The sequence below is a fragment of the Mugil cephalus genome, chromosome 20 (genome assembly GCF_022458985.1).
Source record: "Mugil cephalus isolate CIBA_MC_2020 chromosome 20, CIBA_Mcephalus_1.1, whole genome shotgun sequence".
Lineage (NCBI taxonomy): Eukaryota > Metazoa > Chordata > Actinopteri > Mugiliformes > Mugilidae > Mugil > Mugil cephalus.
This window is the reverse complement of record NC_061789.1, coordinates 17,455,911-17,468,476: the sequence shown is the minus strand read 5'-3', so window position 1 is coordinate 17,468,476 and position 12,566 is coordinate 17,455,911. Positions and strand designations below refer to the sequence as shown.

Genomic DNA, 12,566 nt, shown 5'->3' with positions numbered 1-12,566 from the left:
AAGAAAAACAAAAATGAATACAAACAAGTACAGTTACGTTTCCTTGTAATTGGCGGACGTAGAGCAGAGCGCAGAATTAATTGGACGAAAACGGGAGTGAGTATGGAGGAAGTGTTGAAGGAAAATGATGTCAGCTAGGCCGAGGCAGATAAGTGGCCGTCTGGTGGCCACACTGAAGTACTACACCACATTGAAGATGTCAAGTAAACAGATGCAGAAAATATTGTGACTTCCGGTAAAAATAGGCGGAAATCAACTCTACCGCTTTATCGTGGGCTCGTCTCCATTGTTGTCAAGGTATTAATCATCGTTCTTTATCATAAAATGCACTCTAGATAGTCTAGGTAATACATTGTTGAAAGTGTTCCACTCATCTTACCTTTTTGGCGACTTGGGAAAACACTACACTGCTAAGACAAAAAAGCAAGGCTCACGCGGCGCCTAAGGCTAGCTAGCACTACTGATTGTCAATCAAAAGATACGTTTCTTACAATATATATAACATTAATCCAGTGAGCCCCTTGATCACCAAGAAAGGACAGCCATGCCTTCAACTAATTAACAGCGGAATCGGTACTGCCCTCTGGTGGCCACAATTAGTAACTACAACTAGCCGCCAACATAGTCTAGGCAGACCAGACGCATAGCAGTACAACTTCCGGTTGGTCCATTCAAAATAAGGCCAAGAGCCAAGAAGATGTATTACTTACTGTGACCGCTAGAGGGAAACGTTGACTGGCGATATACAGACAGAAAAGAGTTGACATTACAGAATAATCTCTAATATATGGCTCAGACGTTGTACAGTCAGTGGATTTGGACGTTACCTTCTGCTGTATGCACATCAAAGAACACATTTACCTGTAAAATGTGAAATGTAAAACAGAATCTGTCTGTCTTACTTAGTGTTTAGGCAGCTACAATTGGGCTGTTGGGGCGAAGGGATAAAACTATAACCTTTACTGATAGACAACTTTTACTGTAGTTTTACAGTACTGTAGTTACGTGATGTAACGACCAGAGGCCAAAGCCATAGTCGTTTTTAAAACCCTAAAACCAGACGTTAGTCAAACCAGACCACAGCACAGCTGCACTTCCGGTAATTTCATTGCAAAATAAAGCGGCCAATGACGCAGTAAAGCAGGCGAGCGAGCACTTCCGCTCTGATACGCGCACTGATCTTGGGTGACTGTGTTAGACCACCAACCAACCAATACACAACAAACAGCAGAGAGGAAACTAGGAAGCAGAGTAAAGAGGACTCTCTTCCATCTAACAGTAAGTTCACCCATAAGTGACGCTGTAAATATTTAAACCAGTATTACTCCTACTTGAATGTAATTATTGTGAGCTAAGCTTGTGCAACAGGTATGCTAAATTAGCGATAGCCATCATTTTAGCGTTCCAGAGAGTGGAAACAGAGCTAGCTAGCTTCAGGTTAACCTATCCGCGTTAATGTAGCTAGTTTCTCAGCAGCACAGTGTCAGAAAATAACATATTAATCTTTCCGACGTTTACATCGTGTTGTGTCTTGTACTGTTAAAGTTACACGTTAACCATTTAACCTCTCGCTGGTGTGAGTCCCGGCGTCAGCTAATGTTAATGTCGCTGCCAACATGAACTCGAGCTAATTAGCTAACGAGGGTTTTGGGTGTTGCATGATGCGGTGTTAATGAAGTTGTCAATCGTTTGGGTGGATCGGTTAAAAGGACATGTCAGTTCGGTTTATCGGCCGGGACCTGTTAGCTCTGTGACATGTTGGGCTTTGACAGGTGAAGCTTCAGTGATCAGGTTACAGCGGCCGTTTTACGTTTTATTCAATCAGCTGAAGTCACATAGGTTTGTCATTTTTTTCCCCCCTTGGAGTGTAACATGTCGCCCCGGAGCTTTTGTATAGTTATTAAAGCTTACTGGAGCTACAGGTCACATGCCACCCTGTAATCCACAGATAAGCCCTGTGTGGTGCTTTCACAGTGAGGTGTTACGCCGCTTAGCTGCAAGGTATTCAGGGAAAAGCTTCACCTTTAGTTTTAGCTAAATGTAAGGTAAAATCATTCTTCACTGGCTGTCAAAGTGTGCCTTGGATCGATACAGTCTGATATCCAGTCCAAAAAAAGAGTTATTTCGTTTCAATACTACAGATCAGACTCTTTCACCATGACTACATTCCTGCACTGATCATGGGATCAGCCCGGAGGACTAGCTGATATGTATATATTTTTTTTCTTTTCAGCTTCTCACTCTTGTGTCAAACTAACGTGCAACTGAAATATGCCTCCCTCACTAGTGAGCTTGACACCAAGGTGCCAGGAAGAGGAGAGCGCTGAAGGCTGAACTCCTCACGTCCGCTTTTGTTTTTGTCGGATGTGTTTGCGTTAAAAATAAAAAGCAAGCGCGCCGTTATTTCAGTGTCACTGATGCAATGTTCATGTCGGCGTTCAGTTTCTAGAAGTTCCGGCCGACTCAAGGGTGCTGAGCCCTCATATCCATCAGCAACATGGGAGAACTCTTCAGAAGTGAAGAGATGACCCTGGCGCAGCTCTTCCTCCAGTCGGAAGCTGCTTACTGCTGTGTCAGTGAGCTGGGAGAGATCGGGATGGTGCAGTTTCGCGATGTAAGTTGGAATTTCTTTTATTTTTTTTTCTGCTGTCTTTTGGAAAAACCAAACAAACAAACTAAAGAAATCCTGCTGCAAAACTGACAGCTTAAAAGACTTAAACGGATAACTTGCAATTACCGTCTGCCGTGGTGGGAAAACCTACCACATGAGCAGCACCGTCAGGAAAGTATGAAAGAACATGCCTTCAGCATCATGTGCTCACAGCTGACCCCTCAATCCGTGCATGAGAAAGCCCATTCCTGACAAGTCCTGAGGAAAGCTTTGTGCCTGAGCATAGGATGGGCTGTAACGGAGAAGTTCTCAGCGTCGCACTAGTATCCATTTGATCAGATTTCACTCTCACATGCTCCACCACATTAAGAAATAATAAATGAACAACAGAAAGGAAGCTTTTTACACTTCTTAGACGGTCGTATTAGTTGTAGAGTCGCCCGAATGAAATACGTTATGAATTATGTCTTTTCAAATAAGCAGATATTCTGTTGATTGAGCCTTGCGGAATTTCCTTGCAGCTAAATCCGGATGTGAACGTGTTCCAGCGGAAGTTTGTCAACGAAGTGCGGCGATGTGAGGAGATGGATCGCAAACTGAGTAAGTGAGCTGAGACGCTGCTTGTTGAGAAGACTTTCCATCACGGGATTCGTGGTTTGAAACAAATAACGATTTCAGTCTGCTCTGCCACAACTACGCCATAAGTGATCAGCACCTGCCATTATAATACGATAATCATAATAAGCCTGAACAGAGTGAGGTGGCCAAGGGTCCAAAGGTTAGCTCCCTCTTTGTTTATGAGGAGGCCGGCTCTTAAGCGTTATTGAAAGCATTATTGCTTGTACTGTGTTGTACTTAAAAAAAAAAAAATATGACTTCTCTCACACAGGGTTTGTGGAAAAAGAAATTAAGAAGGCCAACATCCCGATAATTGACACCGGAGAAAACCCTGAAGTCCCCTTTCCGAGGGACATGATCGACCTCGAGGTGACCGGTTCCCTCAGCGTGAAAACAGCGACTTAGTTAGTTATCTGCTCTCTCCCTATGCTGACCCCTCTGGTTGCTTCCTCACAGGCCACTTTCGAGAAGCTCGAGAACGAACTGAAGGAAATAAATACAAACCAAGAGGCCCTGAAGAAGAACTTCCTGGAGCTGACCGAGCTCAAGCACATTCTGCGGCGCACGCAACAATTTTTTGACGAGGTCAGCTTTCCTGTGCACACAGGCCTTGCTTAACAGCCTTTTACGTGGCTGTAGCATCTAAAAATACAGCTCGAGAAGCAAATGCCTCAGTTGCTTGTAACCAGTTTGAATCCACTGATAGATTATTTTATAGATAGCTCATTAAAATGAATCTACTGTGGCAGTAAAGTGAAAACATTTTTGCAATTTGCATTGGTAGAATACAGATTCACAGACACACACACACTCAAGGTGTCGGCCCTCGTGACCCTTTGTAGTCGCTCACATGGCCCAGACCCACTCACACCATTTCTCCACATTTGTTAATATGCTGTAATTCCACTGCTCCGTAATCTTTTACACAAATTCCGTTCCAGGCGCGCTGTTCATTTGCCAGATCAAATTGTGCCTTTCCACCTTTGCCCCACATCAGTTCCACTCAAGTTCCTTCGCAAGCACAGCTGCTCACTGGTTACCTTACAGGTTGTTATGAGCCTTGATATGGGTGAATCATTTGACAAGACACGCTGCAGTTTATTCATTAACCAAATGAAGGCCCTTGATGTTGTCATTGTCGTGTTAAAATCTCCATAAACACACAAATGGGCAGACTGAGGGATGTCGGAGCAGCGGGGTTTATGAATGTGCGGACGCTGTAATGCAGTTCATGTAATGGTTGTGTTGGCTGCGGGGCTAATTATTTGTTAACTGCCTGTCGTTCAGATGGAAGATCCCAGTTTACTCGAGGAGTCGTCGATTCTCCTGGAGCCCAACGATCCACACAGAGCCCCGCTCAGACTGGGGTGAGCCTGTTCCGTCCACTCTCCCATCATTTATTTTTGGAGATTTGCACTTTGACCGTACAACCGGCCGGTCGCCTCCCACACACCGGCTTTGGCTGCCTGTCTGAGTCAGACGGAAATCCGTTTAAAATCCACATTTACAGATTGAGACGTTTCAGTTCATGCTCTCACCCTGAAAGTACAAACAAATATACCATGTTGGGGGTTATTCTAACTACATACAATGTGTTGTTTGAAAGGACCTGGAACGTTACTTTGCCTTCCATTTGATAGATTCCCCTTTAAACTCCAATTTGTTACAGGTTTGTAGCTGGAGTCATCGGCAGGGAACGTATTCCCACATTTGAGAGGATGCTGTGGAGAGTTTGCAGAGGAAACGTGTTCCTGAGGCAGGCAGATATTGAAGATTCTCTGGAGGACCCAACTACGGTCAGTACTGTCCATAAACAACACACACTCATGAATACAAAACTACACTGATGATGCAGCTGGTCACGTTTCGCTAACTGTACCGTGTTTCCACAGGGCGACCAGGTCCACAAGTCTGTCTTCATCATATTCTTCCAGGGAGACCAGCTCAAGAACAGAGTCAAGAAAATCTGCGAGGGGTAAGTGAATCTGCAGGGTTTGCTTTGTTTTATGGAGTGTTCCCGTGTGACAAATACGTGTTTTCATTCTTCTATCCTCAGATTCAGAGCAACACTGTACCCGTGCCCAGAAACGCCCCAGGAGAGGAAAGAGATGCTGGCGGGAGTGAACGCTCGCATCGACGACCTGCAAATGGTAAATCTACTATCAGGAAGTGCATGCAGAAAAAGAAAAAAGGGAAAATAGGGTTTAGTTCTCCTATTTTGTGTTTCTGCCTCGTCAGCAGGATGTTTTTCACCGCGAAAGGTCCAAACTACATTTTATAAGGCATGAAGATGGTACCAGATTTCCTCTTTATAGTCCAGACAAACTCCTAATCCAGATGTTTCATAAGCAGCCGACATAAATTCTCTTTATTGTGTATTTTAAACGCAACTGGGTATTTACTCAAAGTCCTCCCACAGACAGAGCCTTTCCACGGAAACCGCACTGTTGTTATTGTGCCCGAGAGTGTTGCGGCGTCTCCCTGTTGTCTGCCGCGAGGCCGAGCGGCCCCAGGGAATCCCTCCTCCTCGCAAATAACAGAGGTCACATGTGTTGTGCTCGCTGGCGAACGGGCACCAGCCTCTCACATGCTGCCTCACTTTGTCAGCCAGACACTTCAGTTTTTTTATTCAAGCGTCGCGATGTCAGGTGCTGTCGGATCAGTTGGAGGCAACTTGCACAAAGCCGGCGCTTGACGCCGATCGCACGCGACAAACCAGCTGATGCCCTCTCGCTGCTCTGTGCGCTGCCGGCGTGAATGCGAGTCGTCTCGCGGCGCGGACGCGGAAGAATGTCAGGCTGTTGAGAAAACAATGTTTGGATGTTGCCTCGATGCCCAGGCAACACTGCGGCTATAGGAAAACAGCACAGAGCTCAACTCTCCTGCTGTTTGCTGATCACGGGGCTTTAAAATGTGAGTCATACAACAGCGGCATACCTGGAATTATCCTACATCCTTTATGGGAACACCTAGAGATCAGACTTTATTGTGAAGGGCTGCTCACGACTTGTTCAAGGAAGCGGCGACGCAAGGGTTTTATGATTCATTACTGGTATCTTGCAATAATAACAACATGCTGGCGTCTGTAAAACGGAAGAAACATAAGGAGTTTGTCATATCTGATGAAGAGAGAAAAAAAAAAAGATCTCCCGCACACCCTCCTCCCCCATGAGTTGCATAAAACATAAGACCGGTTGCACAAAATAATGACGCAGCATTGTAATCCGTTCAGTCATGTAAAATATTGCGTCTTGACCGCGTCCGGCCCTGCTCCCGTCTGCCCCCCCAAAGGTGCTGAACCAGACCGAGGACCACAGGCAGAGGGTCCTGCAGGCCGCGGCGAAGACGGTCAGAGTTTGGTTCATCAAGGTGAGGAAGATGAAGGCCATCTACCACACCCTCAACCTCTGCAACATCGACGTCACGCAGAAGTGTCTGATCGCGGAGGTGTGGTGCCCCGTCTCCGACCTGGACTCCATCCAGTTCGCACTACGCAGGGGGACGGTGAGTTACGGAGCACCAGGTTTTCACAAAGATGTACAATGTACGGCATCGATTGCTTCTTCCATTCAGTCCCTACTTGGCGGCATATATGATTGTACCAGTGAAGGCTCTACGGCATTGTCTCACCATTCAGTTCAGGTTCAGTTCAGACCGTGTTGTTGTATCAAGGCCTCGGTCATAAAGGTTCCTGTGAAGCATATTTACATTACATTGTTCTGTGCGCTTTAGGAGAAGAGCGGCTCCACTGTTCCCTCCATCCTCAACAGGATGCAAACCAAACAGACCCCACCCACCTACAACAAGACAAACAAGTTCACCTCAGGTTTCCAGAACATCGTGGATGCTTATGGAATTGGCAGCTACCGTGAGATTAACCCAGGTGAGGATGTGCCCCACGGTTCAGTACGTTGCTCATGCATCATCCGGTCCACGTGGACATTTATGCGTGTGGTTTATTTCTTTATCTTTTCATTTAAATACTTGTATTGAATGAAAAATCGTCCTCGTCCCTCCTCACCTTGTAGCGAAACGCTGCATTTTGCATTGACGTGTTTCGCTCATTTGTTTCGTGTCCCACGCCACCCTCCCATCACGCGACGCCCGCCTCCGCGTCCCCAGCACCATACACCATCATCACCTTCCCCTTCCTGTTCGCCGTCATGTTCGGCGACCTGGGCCACGGGACGCTCATGACCTGCGCTGCTCTGTACCTCGTGTTGAGAGAGAGCAGACTGATGGCCCAGAAGAACGACAACGAGGTACAGATCCCGTCCTTGCCACGTCATCAGTCCTGCATCATCGTTACACGTGATGCACACAGTCCCTGTGTCCCTTCCTTTATGTGCAGATGCGTCCTTTCAAGAACCCACCCGGTTCACGCTTGAATGTGACGTGTGCTTTTGTTTTGTGGCAGATGTTCAGCATGGTGTTTGCGGGGCGCTACATCATCCTACTGATGGGAATCTTCTCAATGTACACTGGCATTATTTACAACGACTGCTTCTCGAAGTCCTTAAATGTGTTTGGCTCTGGATGGAGCGTCAAGCCCATGTTCATGCGTCAGAGAGGAGGCAACTGGACGTGAGTGTCGCTGATTATCGTTGACTGGAGCTTTAGCTCAGAGGTTTCTGTGCTGATGTGCTGTAACCTACGATCTGTCTTCTCGTCCTGTTCAGGTTTGACACACTTGAAGGCAATGCGGTTCTGCAGTTGGACCCAGTTATAGACGGAGTTTTCAACGGACCTTACCCCATAGGGATCGACCCAGTAAATCTTTTCTTTGTGATCTGTATTCTCGTAGAGTGCAAATGAGTTGTAAGAAATGGTGTAACGGGATGTAATATGTTACTTATTATCTCTCAGATATGGAGCATTTCCACCAACAAGTTGACATTCTTGAACTCCTTTAAAATGAAGATGTCTGTTATCCTGGGAGTCATCCACATGACTTTTGGAGTCACTCTCAGTCTCTTCAACCACCTGTAAGGTTTCCATCCTAATGAATTGTATTTGTTTCTCTTCACACCTACGCACAATTATCCCGGTGACTTATTTCTTATCTTATTTGTGGCTCCCTCCAGGTATTTCAAGAAGCCGTTGAATATCTACCTGGGTTTCATCCCAGAGATTGTCTTCATGACCAGTCTGTTCGGCTACCTGGTCATCCTTATCTTCTATAAGTGGGTCTCATATGATGCGCGCATCTCCAAGGACGCCCCCAGTCTGCTCATCGCCTTTATCAACATGTTCCTCTTCAACTACGACGACCCCAGTAACAAACCTCTTTACAGAGGACAGGTGAGATACTGCACAGGTCAATCAAAGCTTACCAGCAGCCATCTTTGTGTCACCTTGAATTCGACGAGCTCATTGTTTTTTTTGTTTTTTTTCTGATTTTGTAGATGGTCCTGCAGTCATTCCTGGTGGTGATCGCCTTGGCATGTGTTCCCTGTATGTTAATAGTAAAAACCCTGATTCTGCGGAGACAGTATTTGTGGCGGAAAAATCTGGTAAGATGAAACAATACTTGCGACCACGAAACACTCTATAGAATAAAATATTTCTAAGCGTTTATCCCGTAACTTTAATTTCGTGTACCTTTCCTGTGCGGCAGGGTACACAGAACTTTGGAGGGATCAGGGTGGGGAATGGGCCCACAGAGGATGAGGCTGAAATCATCCAGCATGACCAGCTGTCGCAGCACTCTGAGGAGGAACCTGAGGTAAAAGAGAAATATTCTCGTTGCGTTCACTGACCTGAAACGGGGGAAAGCGCATGGTAAAGGATCGTTGCTCATCTTTAAATAATTCAGCCACTTGGCGTAAGCTGGAAACAGAAACTCAGGCCTCATGTTTCCACTTCCACTGTCGCAATGGAACACATCAATTTTGCATAAGGGTCTGGATTAACAAAAGCTCTAGTGTTTATATCCAAATATTCCTTATTGAAAGACCAAATTGAACACAATTATCTAATAGATACACGCAGATACACAGATTTCATTAACGTTTTATAATCCATTTATTAAAGTAATTTTAAGATGCTTTAGCTGCATGTGTGAGATTCTGTAAATGTTTGTCACCCTGTTTCGTTTTACCTTCTTAGCTGACTTCTATCTGTCTATATGTGTGTGTATGTGCGTGCGTGTGCCGTCAATAACCAAGCGTTGCCTTTTGTCACCTGCTTTCAAGGCCAGTGAGGAGGAAGAGGTAGGACAGGAGCTCACGCTGCACCTCCATCCTGCAATCTATCCCTTAACGTCAATGTGCATGTCCAGTAGTTCTGTCTTCTGCTGCCTCTCGCTTTGTTGACACCCGTTGCTCTTAGACGTGTGTGTATACGTGTTCGTCTTAGTCGGTGTGGTTGTGGTCGGTGTGGTCGGTGCGGTAAAGGTGTCTTATTTAACCGGGTTGCAGGGATTCATCAAGCAGCGGGCACCCCCGTAGTCCTTTTCGGTGATGTGCATGAACTGCATCAGCTGTTCGGCTGATTCTTTGGGTTCCCAGGGTCATGAGACAACGATGCTTCTAATTTTGCGGGATGCGAATGTTTAACGGCTTTCCTGTCAGTTACCTGAATGATCACGCTTACACAATGAACCAGACCCTCCCTTTTCGGACCTCACGGCCGAGATGTTGTCCTCCGGTGTCACGTTGACGTGTGGTTGCGTCTGTCCGCAGTTTAACTTCGGGGACGTCGCGGTGCATCAGGCAATTCACACCATAGAGTACTGCTTGGGCTGTATCTCCAACACGGCGTCCTACCTGAGGCTTTGGGCTCTCAGTCTGGCTCATGCTCGTAAGTCACACCAGCGACCTCATGCATACATAGAAGAATTGTTTTCAATTTGCATGTTTTAGTAGTCCAACCACTGTGTTTTCTTTGTCTCGTGCGCAGAGCTCTCAGAGGTGCTGTGGACCATGGTGATGCGCATTGGTCTTTCTTCTCGCGGCCTGGGCGGCTTCATCCTTCTGGCCATAGTCTTTTACTTCTTCGCTGTGCTCACGGTCGCCATCCTGCTCATCATGGAGGGTCTGTCAGCCTTCCTGCACGCACTGCGACTGCACTGGTAAGTCTAGCGCTGCGCGTTTGCTGAATTTGTTTTGCCGTACGTCGGCCTCGCCGTGAACTTTAATCTCACTTTCGTATGTTGTGACCAGTGTGAAGACAGGTTGCTGTTTTAGTTTGACTTCATGAATGGGTTGTTTTCTCAGTTGTATTGTGTAACTACATTACCCAGGTGTGCATCAGGCACTCCCTGCCCTCTCTATTTATACATCAGACAGGCTTTGGAATGCCAGGTGTTCATGACGCTTCTCAGTTAAAATGTCATCCGACCACATCTAAGTGTTGGCCTGTTCGAGTAGTTAAAAATAGAACCTAATCATATTTCATAAGGGAGGAGGTTTAGGTGTCTCACCAAGGTCAGGATGGGGTCCAAGGTGTAGGCGTAGGTGTGTACAGGCCGTGGAATAAAGAACAGGGTGCATCAGCCATGACTGATCCACTCTCCTTTATTTTTATTATTTATTTTTTCACCACTCTCCGTTTTCTTTCCAGGGTGGAGTTCCAAAACAAGTTTTACACAGGCCAGGGCTTCAAGTTCCTCCCTTTCACCTTCGACAGTATCCTAGACGGGAGATTCGAGGACTAAGAACTACTCTCCTTCTTAATGTCTCTCTACTTTTGATAATGTGTGTGGTGGTAAATAGTGATTTTTGTGTGACACAGTTTTCTCTTATCCCACTCATCATCGTGCGAGACTGCCATTGGTTTTAAACTTAACATCATTTTTATAATTTGTTTCTCTGAAACATCTGCAGTACTCATTCAGTCATTCCCCTCATAGCCTTGACCGTAATCAGTTGTGATGTCCTTTTATGTTAACTGTGTTTTATTTAGTTTAATATTATTTATGCAATTCTTCCTTTATAAATCCTACATTTTTCCTTTGTTGGAGTGTTGCACTGTAAATCACAAACAAGGTATGTTGATGGAGTGACAGTGTTTTCCTCTTTTGTGCATGTCTTCTCCACACTGATGTATTCCCTCTTCCATTGCCTCTGTATTTGCTTTTCTTTTTTTTTTTGCAGTTAACACCTTCTGTGTAAAACAGCGTGTCTGTTCGATGTCAACAACATACACCCACTTCGTATACTGACCTCACACACAGACACACAGAGCGATAAAGCTCCAAAGGGAATACAGCTTACCTTGCATCAGGATGTCAGCCTTTTCTTCGACAATGAGGATGTAGTGACTAAACATGATCCTGTATTATGCTCCAGCATTGCCTTGGATACCCTGCGTGTTTATTTGTCTGTTCTCTAGTGATCTACATGAAGAAAAAGAAGGGGAATCTATATGTGGAAGGAGGTGAATGTTCTGTAGCAATGTGACACACTGAAATTATGTGACAGTATCAGCCTTGCTTTTGATTTTGGTTCCTGATGTGATTTATGTTAAAATGTTGTCCTCACACAGAAGGGAGCAAGAATGGCATACAGCAGGCCTGTTCAGGTAGAATTACTTTGTCAGATGTGGTCGAGCACCTGCATTAATTGTGCGTCGCTTTGACAATAAAGTGGAAAAGAACTGGTTAAATGTGTGTTTTTGGTTTGATTTGTTCCTCTACTATCTGTAGAGGTGGTGGAAGGAGTGAATGAAGTGAAGCGCTACCTCAAAATGCTGCTCGAGTATCCAAACAAGTATCCCAGTAGGAAAAAACGTGTAAAAAGTAAATTAGATAACTTTGTTAATTTGAAACCATTAGGCATAAAGGAGATCTCTGCATCATTATTATAAAAAACAGACAATTTTGTAAAAATGGAACCAATTTAAAAATTGAAATTAGATTTGGAATAAAAATCTGTAGTGGAAAACCTCAATATTAAGAAAGAGGACATCCCACCTCCCACCACTGATGTGTAGTGGTGGATACAGGTCACGTGCACACAGTAGTGCGTGTTTGTCACTTAAAATTTGAATCTTAAAATCATCTTCTCATTATCAAGGTATGACAAAATATCATTCGCGTTAATGATGGTGAGTAAACCCTGCCTCTGTGTGACATTGTTATTCCTCTTGGTGGTGCTGTTGAACAAAATGAGAAGTTGCAGCAGCCCATGATGAATGAGATGTACATTTACTCTCTCTACGTCAGGAGCTGCAACAGGAGCACCTTCAGCTTTATATGGCACGTTTTTGGATTACGTGCTTCACCACTGAACTCTGTGCCTGAAAGGAGATGCTGGTGATTTATTTGGCAAACTAAATACGAATTTGAGGTACAGTTATATACAGTGTGCATACAACATGTTTCAATGAGTCCAAG

The 12,566-nt window shown here is 45.2% G+C and overlaps 1 protein-coding gene across 3 annotated transcripts; it reads left to right on the top strand.

The window, feature by feature from the left end:
* The first annotated feature begins 1,130 nt into the window (after positions 1-1,130).
* Positions 1,131-11,836, top strand: atp6v0a1a (ATPase H+ transporting V0 subunit a1a). 3 transcript variants are annotated; one of them, XM_047571912.1, is made up of 22 exons: positions 1,131-1,278; positions 2,443-2,614; positions 3,133-3,211; positions 3,501-3,598; positions 3,686-3,814; positions 4,517-4,596; positions 4,899-5,025; positions 5,122-5,204; positions 5,286-5,379; positions 6,521-6,733; positions 6,962-7,112; positions 7,352-7,491; positions 7,647-7,813; positions 7,909-7,999; positions 8,096-8,214; positions 8,314-8,530; positions 8,635-8,742; positions 8,847-8,954; positions 9,424-9,441; positions 9,913-10,030; positions 10,130-10,301; positions 10,793-11,836. In XM_047571912.1, exons 2-22 carry the CDS (start codon positions 2,498-2,500, stop codon positions 10,884-10,886), a joined length of 2,523 nt encoding a protein of 840 aa, XP_047427868.1. In that variant the 5' UTR covers positions 1,131-1,278; positions 2,443-2,497; the 3' UTR covers positions 10,887-11,836. The 3 variants fall into 3 exon arrangements, with proteins under 3 accessions (XP_047427868.1, XP_047427867.1, XP_047427869.1); XM_047571911.1 differs by having other exon boundaries at positions 9,397-9,441; XM_047571913.1 differs by lacking the exon at positions 9,424-9,441.
* Positions 11,837-12,566: the final 730 nt, after the last annotated feature.

Bases quoted from the DNA above. Each gene is read 5' to 3' on its own strand.
- atp6v0a1a (XM_047571911.1), top strand. From the start codon at position 2,498: ATGGGAGAACTCTTCAGAAGTGAAGAGATGACCCTGGCGCAGCTCTTC. The intron at 5,205-5,285 runs GTAAGTGAATCT...TTCTATCCTCAG, and splicing joins GTCAAGAAAATCTGCGAGGG to ATTCAGAGCAACACTGTACC. The intron at 7,492-7,646 runs GTACAGATCCCG...GTTTTGTGGCAG, and splicing joins CCCAGAAGAACGACAACGAG to ATGTTCAGCATGGTGTTTGC.